General features: G+C 36.9%; 2 protein-coding genes across 3 annotated transcripts in view; both read right to left on the bottom strand.

Moving 5' to 3' along the window:
• Window positions 1-17,839, bottom strand: part of LOC144476673 (CB1 cannabinoid receptor-interacting protein 1) — a 40,537-nt gene extending 22,698 nt beyond the window's left edge. The window contains exon 1 of the mRNA XM_078193784.1: window positions 17,430-17,839. Within this exon, the coding sequence (XP_078049910.1) occupies window positions 17,430-17,605 (176 nt within the window). The 5' untranslated portion in view covers window positions 17,606-17,839. The remainder of the gene's footprint in view (window positions 1-17,429) is intronic.
• Window positions 17,840-21,178: 3,339 nt separating this feature from the next.
• On the bottom strand, window positions 21,179-23,958 carry Pisd (phosphatidylserine decarboxylase). Of its 2 annotated transcripts, XM_078194500.1 has the most exons (6): window positions 23,722-23,958; window positions 23,432-23,475; window positions 23,093-23,354; window positions 22,724-22,957; window positions 22,361-22,652; window positions 21,179-22,285 (listed from the first exon to the last, which is right to left on the bottom strand). In XM_078194500.1, the coding sequence occupies exons 2-6, from the start codon at window positions 23,470-23,472 to the stop codon at window positions 21,879-21,881; spliced, it is 1,236 nt and encodes a 411-aa protein (XP_078050626.1). In that variant the 5' UTR covers window positions 23,473-23,475; window positions 23,722-23,958; the 3' UTR covers window positions 21,179-21,878. The 2 variants fall into 2 exon arrangements, with proteins under 2 accessions (XP_078050626.1, XP_078050627.1); XM_078194501.1 differs by lacking the exon at window positions 23,722-23,958 and having other exon boundaries at window positions 23,195-23,354; window positions 23,432-23,572.
• Window positions 23,959-25,560: the final 1,602 nt, after the last annotated feature.

Raw genomic sequence — 25,560 nt, 5'->3', positions numbered from 1 at the left:
GAGGTCCGCAATGTGCCCCGCAAGGGAAATAAAGCACTATTACTACTGTATTTATACATTTTCATTCTTTTCATATTTTTCTTATAATATTTATATATTTTTATTCTTTTAATATTGCCTCATTATTTATGCATTTTTATTCTATTTAATATTGCCTTATGATATTTATACATTTTTATTCTTTTAATATTTTTCTTAGTATATTCATACATTTTTATTCTTTTAAATAATATTTCCTTATTATTTCTACGTTTTGTTATTATCTTGATACATTTTCTATTATTTCTACCTTTTCACTATTTCCACTATTTCCAATATTATCACAAGTTTCTTATATTATCATAATTTTTACCATTTCTAACATTCTATTTTCGCAGCAACGGCAATTTGCAATTTTGCCAAAAATTTGTCGTAAACATTCTCCAGCGAACAATTTCCCCACGGAAAACAGTATATGTAATTTGTTCGCGCGAACCACGTCAAAGGTTTTTCCACCGTTAAAAAATATTTGCCCTGGCGTCGAACCTTTTTTTCACGTGTGACGAGGAGGAGGTCGTTTAAAAATTCCTCGTCGATTTCTGTCGAATTTTTCCAACGTTGAAAACGTTGTTGAAAATCAAGTTTAGTTGAAAAACCAGCGCGCCGAACACGGCAATGCGAGAACAATCGATAAAACATTCTTATTGTTGCGAACAAAAGGGTTTTATAGCGTTTTGTTGCAACAAAAGGGTTGTCATTCCAGGGTGTAGTTTGTTGTCCGGCGAACTGTTGTTCGCGCAGTCAATCATTGCTATTATTCATGGCTTCGAGCATCCCAGCGAACACGGTATAGGACAAACTGCTCCAGCGTTGACCATAACATGTTCCCAGCGCCGGTCACGAAACACAGCCGCTTGTAAGAATATAAGCGAGAAACACCCCATTGGTTAAACCGAGGGAGTACGCCGGCTCGGCGAGAGCCAATTTCGCATTGATTGGACGTGTAATTGGCAAAATAATTTGCGGGGACGAGCACATGGTCGTTTAGAATCTGAGACGGCTCCGTGTGGAAACTTTCATTGCGTGATAGGGTTGCACCGAGTATCGAGAGCGAACTTTGCGGAATTATTTTATTCCACCGCGAACGCTTTGGTTCTGGTACAATAGATTTGTTCGCGATGGAGGAATACAATTCTTTGTTGCAATTTTTGTTAAGTTGCGAAGTTATTTGGTGCAATTTTGTGAAAATTGTTCTGTTTGGAAGAACGAAGGAATATTTTGGTGACTGAATTTTTCTGCCAGGAGGCGGAGCCTATTGCTCAAGTGGGCGGAGTCAAGCTGTTAGGGCGCGAGGCCTATTGACTAGGCGGCAGAGCCTATTGGTCAAGAGTGAGAACTACTGGCAAGGGGAAAACCCAAGAGGCAGGGAATATTGGCCAGGAAGCGGAGCTTACTAGCTAAAGGGCGGGGTCTAATGGCCACGAGGTGACGCCTAGTGACTAAACGGTGTTTTAATTGACCATGGAGTGTGTCTACTGACCAATGGACTAGACCTACTGACCATAACATACTGTTTAATAACTAAGCGGTGGGATCTGCTGGCCAAGAGACGGTCCTGCTGACCAAGTGGCGGAGCCTACTACCCAAGGGGCGGGATCTATTGGCCAAGAGACGGTTCCACTGACCAAGTGGCGAAGCCTGCTAACCAAGGGGCGGACCTATTCTCCAAAAGACTGACCTTAACTCGTCAAGAGGCGCCGTCAAGTCTCAGGGGGCGAAGCTTATTGATCAGAAGGCGTGCCAAAGAAGCCCAAGAAGAAGAAGAAGAGCGTGATTGGAGCTACCCAAAAGAAAAAATAGGGAAGGAGGATGATGAGGAGGAAAGGAAGGAAGAAGAGAAGTAGGAGGAAGAAGGGGAGAAGAATGAGGAAGAAGAGGACGAAAAGAAAGTAAATCACAATGAATACCAAACGTATAAAAAAAAAAACAAGAAAAGAATCCACAGAAATCCAAGCACCCAAATCATTCCGCCAGCCTGACAAATGTAATTGGTCGAGGCCAACTGAGATCCTATCGAATCCTGAATCCTATTATCCACTAACGACAACTTTTCCCCTCGTCAGAACACGATACATCGCGGCCGGGCTCTAATTATTCCGCGCCGCGGCGTCGATCATCTTCGACCCGATCCCGTCGGCGTCGCTCAATCAAATCCCCCCGCCCCCATCTGACGGAATTGTTTCAAGGCGAATTTTTAAATTGCAGATCGCAAGAAGCCTTCATAGAAACAGCGGATTAGACGCCTTACGATGTAATTGGACTGTAGATCTTTAGGCGGAAGGTAGATTTTCTAGACTTGGGAGAAGGGACCGGGACCAACCAGGAGCTTCATTATATTTTTAATTGTTTTTCTAGAGTGGGAATGATGCATTAACATTGTAAGATATTTTAAAGCTGTTTTTTTTTTGTAATTTTTAGAAATAGTGAGGTTAGCTAATGATTGAAGAACCAATCATTAGTATCGGTAAGGGAGATCACTGTAAAGTGACATCTATTGGATAAGCTTCGACACTTATCGATTGGAAACATCGATTACGTTCACTCTTTCATAAGAGACCATGCTATACTGTAATTACAATAACTCCATTTATCAACCCCATGAGGGTGAAATACAAAAATTAAAAATTAGAGTCAAAAGTTTAAATATAAAACCTCGAAATATACATCCTAAAACAAAATAAAAATGTATACATACTATATTATATATTCTACACTATTTACCGCACACTATTACTATAAATTATTATATACCATCCTAGTAAAAATTGCACTCTTAGATCAGTTGCTTTATACAATAAAACCACGTTCCACCGAGCCCCGCATTAAAAACCACAACGATTTATTCGCGAAAGAAAGCGCGCGAAATTCGTAGTTTAATTATCAGCGATCGGCTCGTCGAGTAGCGCATCGATAGCGAATCGCAGGCCGTGTAACACGGTCGCGAATGGGAAAGGGGACAACGGTTGTCGGGCCAGGTGAAAAATCGCTGGCAATTAGAACGAAGCCGACGGTGAACACCTCTCTCTCCTCGTCCGTGTTAAATCGGGGAGGTTTCAGGGGGGGTGGGGGTGGGGCACTCGGCGCTCGGGTTTAGACGAAAACAAAAGCGGGGTGGCGAGCTACGGAACGTTCAAACGGGGCTGGAGCGATGAAATGTGGACACGAAAGGTGAGAGCAGACCAGGTGTGTTGCCACATACCTACCCGCAATATGCATCGCCTTGAACTGCAAAACTTGCGGAATCGATTACGATTTTCATTCGTTCGAGAACCACGATGCCTCGTCGCGACGTCCGACAATTATGACACGCTTTTAGGTGGACGTTCCGTCGCTAGGAATTTTTGCTGGCGATTTATTGCTATTTGAATTTTTGTTCGAGTTTGTATGAAGATATACATACTGTTATTGAAGTTACTATGGAGAAGTCTATTAATGGTTATTCAATTTTTAGAGGAATTTACTGTAGCTCAAAGTGTCTATTTAAATTTATATAAATATCCATGACGGTTTAAAATGTCTATTTAAATTTTTGTAAAATTATACTGTGATTTATAATGTCTATTTAAATTTTTGTAAAATTATACTGTGATTTAAAATGTCTATTTAAATTTCTGTAAGACTCTACTGTAATTTAAAATATTTATTTAAAATCATATAAAAATATACTGTAGCTTAACGTGTATATATCAATTTTTGTACGAATCTAAAACGAATCGAAAAAATTCCTGCATAAAGTATAAACATCTACCACAACGTAGAATTCCAATTTAAGTTTCCACAAGAATCCGCCATAAATTAAACCGTCCATTCAAATTCCTATAGAGTGAACTTATGGCAGAAACGTGGGTTTTTCAAACGTGAGATAATGAGTATGTCGCTCACGTTTCGTCCGTTTCACAATATGCCCCTAGCCAGTTTACATCGCCCCTGTAAATCTCGCAATTTTATAAATAAATGCTCGTGATTTGCCGCATCGATTGGATACGATAAAAATAGTCCGATAGAATTCCGGTATGCAAATTCTCCAACAGGATTACAAGTAAATTCTAATTGGCCGATCGTCTCGACGAAATAACGGCAATTCCGCGAACAAAGTCCCCTGATTGGCTCCGACACAGCGATCGCTGCGAAATACAGTCGCTGCGATTCGGTCCTATGGGGGAGGTGTGTGAGGGGGAAGAGATTCGTGGACAGTCAATCGACGGTTCCCATTTTATTAAACGTCCACGCCGCCGTGTCAAAGCCAGCGTTCATTTTCATTAATGGAATTTCATCCGGTTCATGCGCGTCCGAGGATTCATTAGGAAGAAGTCCTTGCGAGAAATAAAAAGAAACGGACCCTTGCTCGCTAATTTGTTAAACCAACACTGCATTATACAGGGTGTTCACCCTAATACCCCCACCAATTTTTAAAGCATTTTCAGAAAAATATTTTAAGGAATACAAGGAGCAAAAATAAAAATCTTGAGAAATTCATTTATCTTTCATAAAGTTCACTTTTTTAATGAGCACCCTGTATATTTTATTTCACAGGGTTATAGCTGACGAAGAGACGAATTCGACGAGGTATCACACAATGCCCCTCTCACAATAATTTCTACCCTTTTTTAACAAAATTACTTTTTTAATTATTGCAAAATTTTTAGCTAAAATTCACTCGAGGGCCATGGTGTGCTATATCATTAAATTCGTTTCTCCGTTGACTATAACACTGTATAATAAAAAATATAGAATACCACTTAACAAATTCTAAATATCAAATAAAACAATTTCTCGAAATTTGTATTATTTCACTATATTTTTCTCGAAGTACCTGTTAACTTTAACCTCAAAAATTCTTTTCTTATATTACCCTAAACGCCCGAAAAATCGACGGAACTATCGTAGAGAGCACCCCGTATAGAATCGGCGGCAGGTAAAAAGAAAGTTATGGCAGCGGATAAATCAGGGTGGCCACCCCCGCCCCCCTCCCCCACGGCTACTCCTCCGCTGCATCGAGTGTCCGCCGTTTGAGAATTGAAATTCAAGTGGATGATTAATGCATTAACCGCTAAACTAATATCCATAAAATTGCGACGTCGCGCCGCAGGACCGTTTTCACCGAATCGATAAACTCGCTGCGACACTTTGTTGTTTTAGGATCGCCCTTACCCGACCGAAGTTTATTTAATTTCTCCCGACACCCCCTGCGAACTTAATTAATTCCAGCGCCGTCTAGATCCATGTAATCTCCGTTTATACATGACTCAGCAATTATCGTCCATTTGCCATAGTCTAGGCAGCTGTGATCTAACCGCCGCCACCTGTTTCGTCAACGAGATTCCCGATTGGGGGAACCCTGTCACTAAAAACTCTGATCTGGTGTCATGGAGGAGGAAAAAAATTAACAAGAGTCACATAACCCCCACTGCGAGAAAGGCGAAGTATTATTGCACTTTTAAGGCGTCTAATTATATAATAAAAAAGATAAAGATAATTTAGAATGTCCTAGATACGTCTTAAAAATGTCCTGTGTTCCAATCTGCTTTAAGATGTTCTCATAAATTTGTATCCCCCAGAAAAGGGTATTCCATGTAGGGGTTATAGTGTAAGCGGTATTAAATAGCTGCGCGCAAAAGGATAAAAATATTTAATGCCTCTTAGCCCGCCAACGATTTGTCGTCACCGCTTAAAAAGCAGAACCCGGTGGAAAGCATCGACCCAATTACCGCTGGCCAATCATTTTTGTACCGGTCGTTTATGGCGGCCGCTGCGTGCCAAACGATCGCCTAAACCGACCCAGGCCTGGAACGAGCCTTTAACGCGTTTATCATCCGCGGTGGGTTATTTCCTGTATTACGGCCAACAAACGGCTATTAGTATTCCGCCGCGGCGACACCTCGTAATTCTCGATCCGCGGAGGGCGCATCATCCACGGACTTCTCGCCGCGATCCTCTCGCAAACCCGAGAACAAGGCGCGCCACGATGCCAGTCGATGGACGGGAAAACAATTCCGGCATTTCTGCACCCGTCGAGAAGCGATAAATTCGGATTAATCACCGCGTGGACATTGTTCCTATTCAGCCAACGACGCTCGGATTCTCGATGTTATCCTTGGATTGCGTCGTATCCTTCGAATCGCGATTAAACAACGGTGGTATTGGCATTTAAGAAGCTCCAAATGGACATTCGAGTCATCCTAATGGCGAATCTCGAAAGCGGACCTTCAAGAATCGCAGAGATTACTTTGTTTCCAATATAATAGGATAATTGGACTGATCTGTAGGTGGTTTTTTGATTTTTCAAATGTTTGTTAATTCCTATAGGTTCCCCGGGTCATTTGAAACAACTTTTTCCTTTGCCGAAATGCTCTACAAAGCTTTGTTAACGAGATATTAACAAAAAACACTTGGTTACGTTAGCTAGGGCCTCAGCCCCGTTCGCGAGACTCATCGCGGCAGCGGTGACTCACCGCAGCAGCCACGCGCAAGATGGCTGTGCGCAATATGGCTGCCGCCACCGTGTGTCACTAGCTGTCACGCTCTGTCAGTGTTTTCCTTTATAACTCGATAACGAGACCTCGTAGAACAATTTTGTAAAGGAGAAAGTTGCTTGAAATTATCTCAGGAATCTATTGTTATAGTATATAATAATTTTAAGTCACCATGGAGACTAATACGAGACTATTTGACATGATGAAATACGTGTAGTCGCGTGAGTTTAATTCTGTTAGCTGTACATCGGTGTAGATTGGTTAATTTATGAGGTTATAATATGTTATGTTATAGATTGTATATTATATTACAGATTATATGTTAGAGCATGGATCATTCAATATTAGTTGTCGTAGATTGGTTAATTTGTAAGATTGTATATTATACATTGTATGTTACGTTATAAATTGTATATTATTTTATAGATTATGTATTATATTACATATTATATAAAAGATCACAGATTGCATATTATATTACAAATTATATATTACATTATAGATTACATATTATATCACAGATTATATATCACATTAAATATTATACATTACAGACTATATTAAAATACTACATATATCATAGATTTATAATAGATTTTTAAAGAATAATAAACTAATCAATCTACAAATAACAATACATCAGTCAACCTATAAATAACAATAAATCTTTCAATTTCTAAACAACAATACACTACTAAATGTACAACAAATCTCAGTCAAAGTTATTTATATATATAAACCTCAGTCAATTTAGAAATAAAAATAGATTAGTTAATTAACAATTTCTTTCACTGACACTTACTAAATATAAACCGTTTATTATTAAATATAAACCTAACCTCAAAGTTGGTATCTGACTGCTATACATTGCAACACAGTTCGACTGTAACTGTACCACGTTCCAAGATTCGTGGAAACTGTTGAACTCGTCGAGGGAAATAAATGTTTATACCTCTGCCGGCACCGGTGTTTCCGCTTGCCGCAACGTATCGCGTTGCAACAGTAATGGATGCTGCTGCGGTACAAGCGAGAAAACATCCGCGCGGCGGATCTCTACCGTCGAGGATGTCTCTTAGCTTCTTAATACTCCTTCGGCAAACCTCCCATTACAAATACCAGCGATCCCGCAACATGATTGGATATTGGAATACAATACTCTACCGCGGATAATGAACGCGGATAATGCCCGCGGAACGTTTCATAACATCGCCGTAATATCGCTCTCGATATGATTATTATGAACGAACATAATTACCAGCGAGCATAATTACGAACGAATTTTATCGGAATAATTTATTTTTCACCGAGCTGCATTGGTTGAACGTCGAACGGAAACAAAGGGAAATTAGTGAATTTCACAGACATTGTGATCTTTTTGCTATAGTTTATTTGTTTAAATTGTAGCCGTTAGCGGAGGTTAACGGAGTTTCTGTGCCTATTGTGCCGCGTGACCCCCGGGCGGTGCCTTTCAAGGGGACGACGCGAGCTAACAATAGATGATAGAAAAACTATGCTGAAACGCTCGATTTCGGTTAAATTCACGAAGTGTTGCCCGGCGAAAGTCAAGTCCGGTAGAACATGTTCATAATTTTAAAACGCGAGCGGTGAGAATATACCGCCACGAGAAAGAGAGCAACGCGATGGATACAAGCGGGATAGACATACGTGGCAGTCAGCGCCGCGTGACGGTTAATCAGGATAGCACGGCATTCGCACAGCTGACTGCGAGAGATTCGAGTTTAGACAGTCGACAGGAAAGGTCGAGGAAATCGTCCACGTACGTTCTTCACCTTTTGAGAAAGTTGAGAAGAGATTAATTCCGAGCGGAGCAAGGATTGCTGCCGAGGATCGGAATACTAGTCTCTCGATAATACTCAAACAGGAGACCTATTCGAACTTATTAATATTGTGAGCCAGCTTGTCCGGAGTGAACATCACTACCGTGTTAAGAGCTTGGCAGATTATTTCAAGGAAGCCCTGGTCTAGGGAGCGGAACAAGACGGTGAAAAACCCGCCGGTACGAGTAGGATTTAACCGTGTGCCGCCGATTATAACCTAATCAGGCCGCGAGAACGGAAATCGACCTCGACCGGCTGTCTTACCGCGGTTCAGACCAGGTGGATAAAAAGTGTTAAAGGAGTAATTGCTGCAGCACGAAAGGGAACCGTCGACGTCGGGAAGGCCTTTAGGGATACCTCCGTCGACGCGTCCGGCACCTTCTTCAGGGATACCGTCGTCGGTGACTTGATTGGAGTACGGCCACGGTGAAGTTCGTGCCTCGCCCTCGAGCGACCAGGCCTGTGAAGTTCCGGATACGCCCATCCCTAAGCTGCCAAGGTGACGAATAGAAGCATTCTTGGGCAGTGGACGTTGCGGAGACCGGCGAGTGTCCGGTCCAGCTTCTTCGACCTCCTCGCGGTTGGTGACGAATAGAAGCATCACGCGAGGTTGAAGGGAAGAGCGGCGTTGCGACCCCGTTAAAGCCCGGATCGGCCTCCACCTGCCTGTGAGCCTCCGGTTACGACCGTCCCGAAGCTGCCAAGGTGACGAGTAGAAGCATTCTTGGGCAGTGGACGTTGCGGATACCGGCGAGTGTCCGGTCCAGCTTCTTCGACCTCCTCGCGATTGGTGACGAATAGAAGCATCACGCGAGGTTGGAGGGAAGAGCGGCGCTGAGTCGACGTTAAAGCCCGGATCGGCCTCCACCTCGGACGGCACCAGTGGAGCCTTACAACCTCCACCGAACTGCACGTCGAGGTAACAAACAGCGATTTACTATTGCAGCGACACCGATTGCACCTTGATTGGAGCCTGCACAACTCAATTGTCGCGGGAATAGAACGGGAATCGTCAACAAATACAGTCCACTAATCCCGCTGCGCTACGCAGTGAGGTGTGACGTTCCCCCTCCGATCGCACGAGCATCGTTGCGAGGATCGTGAGGAAACACAGGAACAATCATAAGAAGGTATAAACTAATTAATTTCTTATTCACGTTTGTCTATAGAAGCCCAAGGAACTGACCTGCGTCAAGGCAATTGAGAAAGGCAGCCGAAAATAGACCAGACCGAGGATATATAAATTCTGTAGCGGTGCTGGCCGGATCCCTGACGACTGTGGAAATTATAAAGGATTGTATTTCCGGACCAGGGATACCAAATAAACGGCAAGCCCTTCTCAGGGCTCGTGAAGGAATTAAATTACTGTACCAGTTGATATCTCCTTGCTCTAATCCGTATTCTTCGTATCTGGACCAAAATAAAAGAGCGGCGGTTTTCCGAGGAAAGGAAAAAACCGAAAGCTTTTTTAAACATTATTAAAGTAAAAAATAAATAAAAAATTGAATAGATTTGGAAGAGTCGAATTTCAATTTTTAGTGAATTTATATTAATTTTGGTATATTTGGTTTATATAAATTTTGGTACAGCTGATTTATATAAATTTGTTTTAAATTAATTTCGATAAATTCGATTTGAATTAATTTCGATAAATTCGATTTGAATTAATTTCGATAAATTTGTCTTAAATAAATTTCGATAAATTTTGTCGTTGTTGTGAAATGTTATGTGGTATTTGATGCATGAGTTCGAGTTCTTGTTTCTTCGTTGCTGTAACTGTGTGGGGGTAAGGGTTGAAGATTTCAATCAACAGGAGTGGAATTTTTAATATTGGTCGACCACTATATTCGACAACGCGCGTTCTCGGCTATTTGAATTCAATTTTTCTCGCCGGATGGAAGTTCCCTAAAAAAAAAGTTCAAACTACGGTGCTGACCCACTTCTCCCCAAGCAAACGTCTGCATCCTCAGCATCGACACGGTTCTCGCAATTTTTCGCAATCATTGACGCAACTTCCGGTGATCGAAAATAGTAAAATTGTTTATTAATAATTAAAGAGACGTTGGGATATTATTATTAAAGTATTATAATATTATTACTGAAGCATTATAATATTATTACTAAAGTATTATAATATTGTAACAGCCCATATCTTAATATAATAAGTGCAAGGGGCGGGGCTATTGTACAGAGGGCGGAGACTATTCTTTGAGGTCCACATCTTTGCGCGAAAGACAGATTTCCTAGATTTCCTAGACTTGGAATAAAGAGCAGTGACCGATCAGGAGCTTCCTTATATTTTTAGTAGTTTCTCTGGACGTAAATGATGCATCAGCACTGCGCTATTTGTTAAAATTGTCTTCTTTATAATTGTTAGAAATAACAAGGTTAAGTTCAACTACCGATCCCTCGTATCGGTAAAGGAGATCACTGTAAACTGCCATCTATTGGCCAAACTTCAACACTTATCGATTGGAAACATCGATCACGTTCATAAGGGTGAAATACAAAAATTAAAAATTAGAGACTAAAGCTTGAATATAAAACCTCGAAATATACATCCTAAAACAAAATAAAAATTTATACATACTATATTATATATTCTACACTATTTACCGCACACTATTACTATAAATTATTATATACCATCCTAGTAAAAATTGCACTCTTACATCAGTTGCTTTATACAATAAAACCACGTTCCACCGAGCCCCGCATTAAAAACCACAACGATTTATTCGCGAAAGAAAGCGCGCGAAATTCGTAGTTTAATTATCAGCGATCGGCTCGTCGAGTAGCGCATCGATAGCGAATCGCAGGCCGTGTAACACGGTCGCGAATGGGAAAGGGGACAACGGTTGTCGGGCCAGGTGAAAAATCGCTGGCAATTAGAACGAAGCCGACGGTGAACACCTCTCTCTCCTCGTCCGTGTTAAATCGTGGGGTTTTCAGGGGGGGTGGGCGTGGGGCACTCGGCGCTCGGGTTTAGGCGAAAACAAAAGCGGGGTGGCGAGCTACGGAACGTTCAAACGGGGCCGGAGCGATGAAATGTGGACACGAAAGGTGAGAGCAGACCAGGTGTGTTGCCACATACCTACCCGCAATATGCATCGCCTTGAACTGCAAAACTTGCGGAATCGATTACGATTTTCATTCGTTCGAGAACCACGATGCCTCGTCGCGACGTCCGACAATTATGACACGCTTTTAGGTGGACGTTCCGTCGCTAGGAATTTTTGCTGGCGATTTATTGCTATTTGAATTTTTGTTCGAGTTTGTATGAAGATATACATACTGTTATTTGAAGTTACTATGGAGAAATCTATTAATGGTTAAAACGTCTGTTTGAATTATTGTAGGAAGGATACTGTGGGTTGATATGTACTATTCAATTTTTATAGGAATTTACTATAGGGCAAAATGTCTATTTAAATTTATATAAATATCCATGGTGGCTTAAAATGTCTATTTGAATTTTGTAAAATTATACTGTGATTTATAATGTCTATTTAAATTTCTGTAAGAATCTACTGTAATTTAAAAAATATATATTTTAATTTTCATACAAATCTACTGCAGCGTAATTATATATTATACTGCACTGTAAAATACTGTACTATACTATACTATTCTCTACTATAATTATATACAATAATTTCAATTTTCCTAGAAACCTATAATAATTTAAAATGCACTCTACAATTGGTCAGCATTTTTCCTTTTATAAATAATTAACGAAGCCTCATAAATTATTTTTACAAAGTAAAAAATAGCTTAAAATTATACTACATTTTAATACTAACAATAAAAGTCACCCTCGTCCATAGTTAAATATTAAATACAAGTCGTTCCTACAAATGCAATGTAATTTTATCTGTCACCGAATAGCGAACGATGATTGGTTCGTTCGATGACCAGCGATTATTTATTGTCCCCAGCGAGGCTTTCAAGAAAATCGACTTCGTGTCTCTGACATTTGCGTGAGCCCCCGAGCGCCGCAATAAACAGAAACGATAAGCTACCGGCTAACTTATTAGCGGATTGCCTATTTAACGGCACGCGCGCGCGTTCGCTCGACAGATTAACGCGATTCGATTGCATTTCAGCATAAACAGTTACGCCGGGTACATTTGTCGGGTGCATCGATCCGGCGGGCATCGGAGCCTGAGAAAATATTGTTTCGAATTGCATACTGTTCCGATCGCTAGCGTGTACCTCTTTTGGCATAATCAAATATTTGGCGACACGAGAGCCAAATATTGAGACACGGTTTTATGGTGAAAATATTGGGCGAGTTTGATATAGTTTGTGTTGCATATCTCGAGGGATATTTGGACATAATTTGTGTTAATAATTCGAGGTATATTTAATTATATTAAATTTATAATTTATATTAAAAATATTGAGGCCTGTTTGATATAATTTATATTTAAAATATTGAGGCATATTTGTTATAATTTATGTTGAAGAATTCAGAAATATTGGAGGTATTTTATATTAAAAATATTGAAATGTGTTTGAAATAATATATATTAAAAATATTGAGGCGTATTTGATATAATTTATATTTAAAATATTGAGGCCTATATGGAATATTTTATATTAAAAATACTGTGGCACAGTTGAAATATTCTATATTAAAAATACTGTAGCATAATTGAAATATTTCACACTGAAAATATCGAAAAAGAATTAAAATAATTTATATTATAATAATTGATATTTACTTCGAATATTTTGCATTAAAAATGACGAGATGAAATAGAAATATTTTACACTAAAAATATCGAGACAGTTTTGAAATAATTTATATTACAATAACTAATATGTAATTAGAATATTTTACATTAAAAATATCGATACACAATTGAAATATTTTACAGTAATAATATCAAGATAAATATGAAATAATTTGTATTAAAAATATCGAGTCACATCTGAAATAATTTGTATTAAAAATATCGAGACAAATATGAAATAATTTGTATTAAAAACGGAACACATTCGAAATATTTTCAGCTGAAAATGCTCGTTAGATTCGAAACGTTCGATTATACATTTCACGACATGAAATGTCACCCTCTTATTGGAGGAATTCCTCTTTTCATCCCCTTTGTTAAAGAATTCCCTATATATTGGAAAACTGCGAGCAAATGTGCATGGGGTAGAGGAACGATGCATTCACATATCTCGTTCTGGCAGCCGATTACGAAGGCTTCTACAAAAGCAGCATTGTCTGTATCGATTTGCAACGAAGTAGAAACTTGGATAACTCTTTCCTTAATAATTTAAATAAACCAAAAATAATATATCGATATTTGAATATTTTTACTATTTTATTTTCAGATTCGTTTTAAATTGCAATAATTTCGTCATTGGGGGATAAATTATCTGATTGGGTCATTTAATATATGTTTAATTAAGAGACTGTTTAATTATAATATTGTTTTATTATAAAATTGTTTAATTATAATAGTGTTTCATTATAAAACTGTTTAATTATAAAACTATTTCATTATGAAACTGTTTAATTCCAAGATTGTTTCATTGTAGAACTTTTAATTATGAAACTGTTCAATTATAAATCTGTTTAATTCCAAAATTGTTTAAGTGTGGAACTGTTTAATTATCCTACAAGAAACATCAAATAATATTGTTAACAACGAATAAATCAAATATTGTATCGATATTCAAACTACTGTAACTCCGCGAAAAAAAATCGTGCAGAGGTCAGCTTCGTCTTGTTTTAAAGGTTATTGTCTGCTCTTTCAAACCCCCTTATTTATTTTTATTAAAAAAAAATCCTCCACTGAAGCGTGCGCCGAAAAAGCCAAGAATCGTCGTATGCATTTTTCCTTGGTTTAAAAACCCTTACGAAAAGCTTTGTTGAATAAGGGTAGATTATGGTATCGCACAGAAGTATAGTTTATTTAATTTAGTATTTGATTTTCTACCATTTATTTAATTTTAATTTGAATTTTCTTTTATTTAATTTTATAGCATTTAATAAAAGAAAATTAAAATTAAAATTAAATAAAAGGTAGAAAATCAAATGTTGAATTAAATAAATACTAGAAAATTAAATACTGAATTATTTATAAATATTATTTTAAATTCTGATATACTATATCTAATATAGTTCTAAAAAATTAAATAATGCTGAATTAAATAAATACTGTACAATTAAATACTGAATTAAATAAATACTGTACAATTAAATACTGAATTATTCAAAAATAATATTTTAAATTCTGATATATTTATTATGAATATTTTATATTATACTACATAGTTTTATATTATATTTCTATAAATAATTATCACGAAAATTGCAATATATCAGGGAGAATCGACTAGCTTCCACAGGTAAACGTGGTCCGCTCAGCGATTAGTCAGTCTTTCCGCTCGCTGCAGGGAACGCATGCGGTGCACACTGCGTCAAGATTCGAAGTTGATTTATTCGGGGAATGTGTTGCACTAAATTAATTATGCTGAGTACCTCAGATTTCTAGATAGCGAAGCCAGACGTTCCTGTAAACTGGATGTGCAAGTAAACTAAATTCCCAGATAAACTGAACGACATCCGAGCGCGCTAAATATGGTAGTAAGCTGAATTTTGCAACTCCGCTAAATTTGCAAATAAACCGAGGCGGAACTAAATTTGCAAACAGACTAAATGTCCGAAAGTTGACTGAAACTATGCATGTAGTGTAAATGTACTAAATTTGCGAATATATTAAATTTGTAAATAAACTAAATTTGCTAATAAACTGGATGTACAAGTAAATTAAAAATATTCGAGTGAACTAAATGCTCAAATAAATTAAAAATATGCGAGTGAACTAAATGGTTAATTAAATTAAAAATAGGCAAATAAATTGAATGACCAAATAAATTAAAAATAAGCAAAGTGAATCAAATGGCTAAGTAAATTAAAAATAGGCAAATAAATTGAATGGCCAAGTAAACTAAAAATAAGCAAATAAATTAAATGGTTAAATAAACCAAAGATATGCAAATTAATTTAATAGCCAAGTAAACTAAAAATAGGCAAATGAATTAAATGGTTAAATAAATTAAAAATGTGCAAATAAACTAAATAAGCAAATACACCGAATATTCAAATAAATTAAAAATATACAAATAATAAAAATGTGCAAATAGACTGACTAGCCAAATAAACTAAAAATATACATGTAAACTAACTGAATAAATAAACTAAATATACAAATATACTGAACGTCCAAATAAATTAAATAAGAAAATACACTGAACGTCTAAATAAATTAAAAATATATAAATAATTACAGCGTTCAAGTAAGCTAAAAATATGTAAATAAATTAAACACGTGAATAAACAAAATATATAAATTAGCAAAGAAACGAATGAAAATCGTTTGTCGAAAATAAAATATTTGTTACCTGATGCATTGTTTTTAGCAAAATGATATCGACGATCAAAAATGGCAATAAATGACCATACATGCGTTATGCGGGTGCAATTAAATGATACGCTTGGTCGGTAGAAAATACAAGTTCTCTCTCTCTCTCTCTCTCTCTCTCTCTCTAAAAAAGAGGCAGTCCACCCTATCGTCCCCCAAAATATCCAATTGTTATTTTCCACTCGATTTTCGTCTGATTAAAATTCTCGCACGATGGAAAAATGTTCATCGTCGTCCGTCTGTCATCGGTAACCGTAAAAACCGAACGTCTTCTCCTCCCCCGCGCCGATAAAACACACTCCTCTCTCTTCTGGAGCTGGCTATATGTGTATCTCCTCAAAAGAAAACGAAGAAAACACGAGGCTCCAGGGAAAAAAACCGCGCAGCGTACGTGAAAAATTGAATGCTGCGTTTCCAAAGGGGAGAAAGGGATGAAGAATATTGTAAAATATGCTTGAGTGTACGGCGACGTCGCGAAAGGAATACAACGTGATTTTATTGTAAATGTAGTCGATAATTGACTCCGGTTGTAAGACGTTATTTCTATTGTAGTATATGTGTGCATTTAATTTTTATTATTTTTATATTGTATGAGGTTTAGGGTTAATTTCTACGATTTTTATATTGTATTAGATTTATGGTTAATTTGTACTATTATTGCACTGTATTATATTATACAATTTTTTTATACTATATTATATTATATATCCTTTTTGTACTGTGTTATATAATATACTATTTTTATAACACATTCTATTAGATACTATTTTTAAACCATATTATATAATATACTGTACCATACTATATATTATATACTATATCATATTACATTATACAATATTATGTGCGCGGTTAGCTACACAAAAATTACACAGAAATAAATATAAACATAATACTTGAAAAGAAACCATGAGAAATTATAATTTCTTTCTCCTCAAAGAATTATAAAACATAATTCAAGAGAACACAATTCTTGCACCGTATATAATCATTTCTAAAAATCGTAGCAGCGTTGCAAAATTGTCAGATATACTAAGGATAGAAAAAATATCCAGAAAAGAGTCTGCAAACATCAGAATCTCCAGATAATAGAGATTCTCGCCTATCTTAGCTCAAATAAAACTACCCTTTTAATCGAAAAATGTCCTCAGAAATATTTTAACAAGAAAATTGTATATTTAAAAGGTTCCCACCGCATGAAAAATCTGAACCATGCTCGACCATAAAAAAGATGCTTTCACATGATATATTACATTAAGGTTACGCACTCCATTGCGACGGTTTGAAGCCTAGCCCAAATAAAACCACCCTTTTAATCGAGAAATAGCTTTAAAAATATCTCAACAAGAAAATTCTAATTTAAAGGGTTCCCAACCCCCTAAAAATTCTAAACCATGCTCGACCATAAAGAAGAAACTATAGCATGATATATTAACGTTACGCGCTCTAAAATTTGCGGCGGTTTGAAGCCTACCCCAAAATAAAACCACCCTTTTAATCGCAAAACATCCTCAAAAATATCTCAACAAAAAAATTCTAACTTAAAAGGTTCCCAACCCCCAGAAAAATCAAAACCATGCACCACAAAGACAAAAAAGGCTCTCTCATATTAAACATATACTGTTCACGTTACGCACTCCAAAATTTGCGGCGGTTTGAAGCTGATGTCGAGCCGATAGGTCGCCTCGCAGCTGAGCTTGACGGTCTTCAATTGCCGGAACCTGGCCGATGTTTCCATCTTGCAGTAAACTGGCCCCGCATCCGGTTCCCTTCTCAGGGATAAGGTCACACGGAAATGTCCGTCAGCACCCATCTAGCCCCATAATCGACACTTATCTAGCAAAATGAAAAAACGAACGAACGAACGAGCTCCTTGATTTCAAAAAAGCTCCTTCGAAAAAAGACCACAATTTTCTTCCGGATCTCTTCGCTTTTTCTCTCGGGACTCGCGATCGGAAAACGATCGTCGCACACCGTGGACGGCTAACTGGTAAACGTAGACGGTGCCGAGCCGTTGCAACGTGCGCCACGGGCGTCGCGACGCTTACTGAACCGCGTCGCCGTGCATGTAACGCGATTCCGGCACGCGACGGCGTCTTTCATTTGACCCGCCGACACCACCCCCGGCCCCCCTGCCCCGTGAAAAACCCCTGGATAAACTTCTTGCAGGTACATAGGGTTATAAGGAAACCATGGAAAAAACGTCCTTTGCTTTCGTGGCCGCCTTAACGCCGAAACTATACAACCCCCCTCTCTACGAGTACGCCAGGCTTGTTCAATTCCGTTTTAATATTTAAATGATAAGCGCGCCTCGATTCAGGTCCACGCTTTTATTGCCGGGCTGATTGCGATCGATGAATAATTGCGCCACGGCCTTCTGATTTATTTCACGTCGCCGTGGATGTATCGCCGGCTTTGAAACTCGGCGGTATCGAGTTATTGTAATTAGGGTGCGTTTTAACAGGGTTACGCGAATTATATCTTTATGCTATAGTTTTTGTTATATGCTAGACTTGGGTATATATGTATATATATTATTATATTATTATTATTAGTAGTACTATTATTTATACTATTTATTATATACAATATTGTATATGATAATAATAATAATATTATAATTGTTATATATACGTAGAATTTATAATAATTATATACATACTTATAACAATGAAATGCAAATATATATGTAATATTGTATACGTATATGCCTATGTATATATATTATTGTATTATTATATAAATACATATGAATGTACGTATGCATATTATACAATATATTTATGTATATATATTATATATTTATATATAAATATCATCGTTAATATTATAACTATAATATAGCATCATGAGACAGGTAACAGCGTTTTTACATGCTCTTTGTAGTCAAATAATTTTTAATATATTATTATATAAATATATATGAATGTACGTATCTGTATTATATATATTTATATGTATGTATGTATATCGCCATTAATGATACAACTATAATATAGCATCATGGGGCAGGTAACAGAATTTGTATTTGTTTTTTGGAATTTTTAATCAAGTGATTTTTAATAGACTGAAAAGATTATTCATGAATGGAATTTTTAAAGAAACGAGGAATCCTTGAATGCGAAGAGGAGATAGTAATAAATTGTGGCTCGACGATTGAAAGTGCTCTTCATTATGCTCGTAAACTCTGTAATCCAAACACGCGAGATGTATTTCTGAACGTTGTAAACAATTTGGTCCGAGTATAAAGGAGCTCAGGATCAAGGAATTTTAGATCTTTATTTAAATGATCTTCAATCTGGTTCCGATAAGTTCAATTTAAACTTGGTTATAAATAAATTCGTTTTAAATAATAATTGTATAAATAGTCATTTTGAACCTGATTATAATATAGTAATTTTAAAATTGATTGCAATATAGTAATTTTAAACCTAGTGCCAATAGATGAATTCTCAAACCAGTTTAAATAAATTAATTTTCAATCTGGTTTCAACAAATTAATATAAAGCTTGGATCCATTAAATTAATTTTCAAAATGGTTCTGGTAGATTAATTTTCTACCTAGTATTAATAAATTAATGTTCAATTTGGTTTTAGTAGAATTAATTTTCAACCTAGTATGAATAAATTAATATTCAATCTGGTTTTAGTAGAATTAATTTTCAACTAGGTGCCAATAGAGCATTTTTCAACCTGTTTAGAATAAATTAATTTTTAACCTGATCTTAGTAGGATTAATCTTTAACCTAATTATAATAAATTAATGTTCAGCCTATTTCCTGTAGATTAATTGTAAAACTAGTTTTTGTAGATTAATTTTCAACCTAATTTTAATAGATCAATTTTCAACTTAGCTCCAATAATTTAATTTTTATTCCAGTTCCAATAGATCAATTTTCAACTTAGCTCCAATAATTTAATTTTCATTCTATAATAGTTCCGATAGATCAATTTTAATCCTGGTCCCAATAAATCAATTTCAATCCTAATTCCAATAAATTAATTTTAATCCTGGCTCCAATAAATTAATTTTAATCCCACATCCAATAGATCAATTTTGAAACTAGTTACAATAGATCTACACCATTCGATTGTATTGTTCTGTACCAACAGCAAACATTTTGTGTTTGAAAATCGTTACAGAACTATTCACGAAACAACGTTGCTGCGAGACTAATACCCCCTATCGCTTTGAAATTATCGTACCATGATCGACATTCCTAACAAAACTATGATCATAAATCCTTTTGAAATCTGTACTTCGAAACTCCAATATATATATTTTATTTTAGGATCCAAGAGCTGTGTATAAATATCGATAGATTCAAGTATGGATCTTTGAATATTCTTTTTACTGGAATTTATTTTAAAATGATATGTATAGTCTATTGTATAGTCTAGTATGTAGTCTATTATATAGTCTAATGTATAGTCTATTATATAGTCAATTATATATTCTATTACATAATCTATTGTATATTGTATTGTATAATCTGTTATAGTCTAATTAGGATAACTAATGGTGCTACAGTCTAGTCATCAGTTCCTTTAAATTCCTAATAATATAGTATACTCTATATTACATTATATATAATAATAGATTATATAATACACTATATATTATATTATATAATCTTTGAAAATAATTGTAGTTTAATTGTAATAATTTAGAATGCAACTTTGCACTCACCAAATTCTTCTAATTCCTTACAATATAATATACTATATCACATAATCTACTATAGACTAATAATAATAATTAAAGCTACAACTTTCCAGTCATCAATTCCTTTAAATATCAAACTAATTCCTTTTACGATTTCAATAAATCTTTTCAAAATTTCATAAATACCTTTCAATAATTTTCAGCATCAGATTTTCATTCATCCCTAATTTCCCAGCACCCTCTACCAGGTTCCATCTATAGCTGTCCAGTAAAACACTACGCCAAACGTTTAAAGGTATCCCAAGCTTCGCCTACATTCTGAAAACATCGATCTAGGAGAACACCACTACGTTTACCTTAAACTGCAACACCATCGAGCCACGATTTCGATTAAATTTGTCCTTCTTAGTTAATTTAATTGAACTTGTACAAGTACACGTGTAACGTGTTGCACATTTTACACAGCGATGATCAATCGAGTAACCATGATGGAAAAAAACTACCCCTATTTCATAGTGAAACGATCAGTAAATGATATCTTTATAATTATTAAATTAATTCAATTATTGAAATTCGTGTATCATATATTATTTTAAGAAAAATAAATTCTTATTATTATATAATTCTTATTTATCTAAATACCTAAATATAACTATATTATGACTTGCTATAGAGCAACCGCCACGTCTCGTAGAGTTGGGTCAACATAAACCAGCCATATTGCACAAATACAATTTATTTAGTCTTTTCTTCGTCGTATATTCTCCGTTATCCACATATAAAATTGTCTTAGCAAAGGTTTTCGAGAGGGTGTCTCTACTATATACACATATATGTCAATTACACGGGTGTACAGAGTATCTCGTTCGCATGACGCGCGTTAACATCTTTGCAAAGTATCACAACATTGAATCCATGGTACAGTAGTGTATCGCGAGTGACAATAATAGCTTTTAAAACGACGACGGTTCGGTTCGCCGCGTGGAAACATGTGAGTACAGTTAGCGAGAATTACCGTCGCGCGTCGCATAATACGCCGTTTTTTAAGCGTATCACTTATAAATATATACACACATCCATCGTGATAAAAATAATTCTGGTGTGTACGCCGCCGTCGGGCGTGCCTACCTAAGAAAAGTCGGTGTCTTCGTGTAGATTCGTAAAAGTCTATTAATATGAACCCTTTATAGAATTCTAAGAAATCCTCGAGAATTTGGCCGTTCGATTGTGAGCTTTCGGTTCCGACAACGGGGGAACATCGTCGTTTCCATAGGACGTGTTAATAACGTCGACGCGGAGTACGCGTAGTCTTTGATTTATCACTATCGAATGAGATCAGCGTGCATCCGTTCGAACAAACAGTTCATGCGTCCGTTTTACATGCGTGTTTCCAGTCTAGTGTGTCGAGATCGATTATCTGTCATAACGAACGGGAGTGTTTCTCCTCGGTGCCGACCGTACACCGTGTCACCGCCTGGCCCATCTTTATCGTCTGGCCGGACTCTATGCAGAACGACAAGTCCTTCGGCGCCTCGAACAACAACACGACCGTCGAACCCATACGAAACTCACCGAACAGCTCACCCTTGCCGATCCGCGCGCACCCGAGACTCGCGTCGTTCCAATGCTTCGCCTCCGGCCACATGATCGTGTTCGTTTGCAATCCCCTGTCGCAATAGACTTTTATCGAGCCCACGTTCGTCGCACCCACCGCGGTGTACGCCATGAAACCACCGGCCCATTTGCCGACGTATACCACACGCTCGTTCAACGAGAACAGGTCCGGCAAGTATCGTGCCACCTTCGGGTTCACGCTTAACAATTTCCCTGAAACAGAGATTATATCGTTGTATAATTGTTTGACTATATTCTGAAGCATCGTAGGGGGTGAGAGGGATGTACCTTGGAAATGCCTGCGATACTCGATCTCCCAGTCGGTCGAACTGTGAAATCTATGGTAATCGCCCGGAGCTAGGTACACTATTAATTGATAGAGTTGATTCTTCGGGTTCTTCAGGAGCGATTTTACGTATGCGTCGTCGTCCTCCGATGTGAACTTCAAGGGTTGGTCGGAGGACAGCGCGCCGATGTCGCCCAAAAAGTGTCGAAGATTGTAGGTGACGCCTTTGACTTGCTCCACCTGGCAGCCCGTCACCGGGCCGAAATGCAACACCCTTCCGTCGGAGGGTGAAACCTGCAACGTAATCATTACCATAAATCGTACTAATATTATTTGATTAATGATTAAAGGTAGAGGATACTTACAATGCTCGTTTTATGGTCAATGGGCCTCACGCCGCTCTTCAGCGGTCTAACGAAGAAATCTACAAGACTCGGAAAGTCCGACAGATCGACGTCGATCTCGTCTAGATTAGCATGAAACGCTTTCGCATAAAATCCGTACAAAGTTGGCCTCAGAACGACCGGCAGCTCCAAGCTAGCTAACCAACCCCACACTCTACTTATTATCCGTAGCGGCAGGTAATAAGAACATTTTACCTGAGCAAAACACAAGAGGAAATAAATATCTGATTGATGAGTAAGGGTACTGTTACTCATGATAATGGTACTACGAAAATGATACACGGTAAAATGATAAATCTGCTATTTCTTTTTAGCAAAAAAAAACTATACCACAAAAACATTGATTGGCTCATACACATTGGCATTCTCAGTTGTATGTGGATAGTTTTTCGTATGCCTCCATTGTAATATTCCCAATAATGATAAGGATACTCCGATCGGTATGCTCCATTCCCATTTCACGAACGAATACCAGGATTGCTGTTTATGCTCTGTGGTGTTTGAGCTGTATCTCCTCAATAATCTCTGACTGATCGTCACTCTCATGGATCCTTTCGCGTGCACATCTGTACAACATTTGTAGGAGTTCCTTCTGAAAATATGTTCAACGATTTTTAAAAACACTTTTAACCATTATTATTCCCATTCGTCGACGACAACGATACGAACCTGATGTGCTGCATGAACCTGAAAATTCTGTAAGCGGTCATCCTCTTTAAATGGAAAATAATTCTATGTTAGACTGTAACGTGGTCTTGACGTGATTTCACGTGGTTTCAGGTTAAATTCGTTATCTCGGATCGAACCACCGCCCGGTGGTTAACACAGGGCGAGTTAACAATTGTACATGTACAAGAACGGTTCAGCCCGTTTGACACATCGTGATTGTTTAAACGAAACGAACGCCTCGTATATCAATTCTTATGCAATTCGTTGGGCAAATTAAATTAGTTAATCACCTTAGGAGACACTCTCTATCGAATACATAACTGTTTCGCCTAAGATGGTGCGTGTCTTAATGCCTTGCGAACGACTATAAAAAAATACGAAACAAAGAAAACTTGAACAAAAGGCTTTGTAAACTTCAGTCAATATAAAAATGTATAAAACTTTAACATTATCTAAGCCGATAAGCGCCATCTACTCGTTGAACCATAGCAAACGAGCGGAATTTAGTATGGAAACAATACGTGTGTGCCATGGAATCTAAAACGTGATAACAAAGAGTAGATCGGTCACCGTACAGGGTTTCGTCTCTTGAACCCTGATATACCGACATGGTTGAAGAATGAACGTTTTTTTGCGCCATCTGGCACATGCATCGTTCTGTTTTACAGTGTTGCCAGCTCTAAAAGCGTTTGCCACTTCCGGTGTGGAACATTCTCGAACAAGATGCCTGAACTTGTAAGTTATGTCACTTAGACCTTCGATTTCTACAGCTTATTCGTTCAGGAGCATACTGTACACTTCATTTTTACTAAAATTGTACTGTATTTGGCTCACAGTGTTGCCGGTTCTAATTGCTATAACCTGAAATATTTAGTTGAAATAAATATGTTTTCTGGAATTGTTCGACAAATTTAAGACTTGACTGAGATTTTACTGGGCTGAATTCAATTATTAAATGTTGTCAATGATACTAACTATTCAGTATAATAATATACTACAATAAAATACTATAGTAATGTACTATAATAAATGTTATATAATATATTATACTTATAATATATGTACAGTATATGATAATATATCTCGACAAAATTCGACGGTCGAAAGACAAGATTCATCCTACTGCAATGCTTTCGTATTAATAAACTATTGAAATGTAAATATTCCTACTCAAACCTCGTAATTTAATTAAATATTTTATATAAAAATTGTCAGACTTATAAATAAATAATTCCTGTTTGGTACATACGTGTTTTGTTTGCGAAGTTTTGTTATCGATTGATATAAAACAGTAATAATTACATTTATATATACAACAAAGTAACAGGTATAATCATTAACATAATTCATAAAGGTTAGAATAATTCAAAAATTTTCCACGAAATGGAAAACGTTAACTATCTATATCTACCATAAACTTGAGATAATTATACAAATATGTGCGTTTAGTTAAGATTTAAATGTATTTAGATATATTAGACCAAAGTATCCGTGTAATGTAGATTAAAATATTAAGAAGCCAGAAATGGAAAATTTAATATTGAGAGACGTTCATTTACTATTACTGATCTCAATCACGCTCGGCTTGTAAATAATCCGCAACCGTTACTTAGGTTATTGTGTACCTGATCTCGGTCGCGCTCGGATGCAACGGTCGTGTTTACTATATTCTCTGTTGTTTGTCGAATTCGAGGTTCTATCGCGTTGCAATAATTATTCGATACATTTAATTATTGGGTTGAACGGTCACTTGGTCGTTGTTATACCGAGTTTCCGCGAATGTCCGCAAGTGCCCGCAAGTCTACCTTAGGGGTTTGCAAGTGTTTGTAGCTACTGTTTCCTGTAACCAGGTGCAAATTATAAAAATTAGCAGTTCCGAGATTATAAAATACCTGTCTCTTGTCACCAGCAGCAGATTTTATTATTTAAAGCTACTTCAAACATTAATTTTCGCGCGACGTGTCTCCGTTGGAGTACCAACTTTCATGCTCTCTTGCTTACTCGTTTTTTTCTCTTTTTTTTTAACTGTGAGGCAAAACTGTATCACTAGTAAATTACCAACCAGACGAAGTAAAAATTTCTATATCAACTCCTGATAATGTATCAGTCTGTAGTCTGGAGATTTGCAG

This window comes from Augochlora pura, chromosome 11 (genome assembly GCF_028453695.1).
Source record: "Augochlora pura isolate Apur16 chromosome 11, APUR_v2.2.1, whole genome shotgun sequence".
In the NCBI taxonomy this organism is placed as follows: Eukaryota; Metazoa; Arthropoda; class Insecta; order Hymenoptera; family Halictidae; genus Augochlora; species Augochlora pura.
The sequence above is the reverse complement of the archived record's forward strand: the minus strand, read 5'-3'. Positions and strand labels throughout refer to the sequence as shown.

What these genes read in the sequence shown, in the direction of transcription:
- Pisd (XM_078194500.1), bottom strand. Translation starts at nt 23,472, where the DNA reads ATGACCGCTTACAGAATTTTCAGGTTCATGCAGCACATCAG. An exon ending in TTGACCATAAAACGAGCATT is followed by an intron (nt 22,653 to 22,723) that starts GTAAGTATCCTC and finishes ATTACGTTGCAG; the next exon opens with GTTTCACCCTCCGACGGAAG. An exon ending in GTATCGCAGGCATTTCCAAG is followed by an intron (nt 22,286 to 22,360) that starts GTACATCCCTCT and finishes TCTCTGTTTCAG; the next exon opens with GGAAATTGTTAAGCGTGAAC.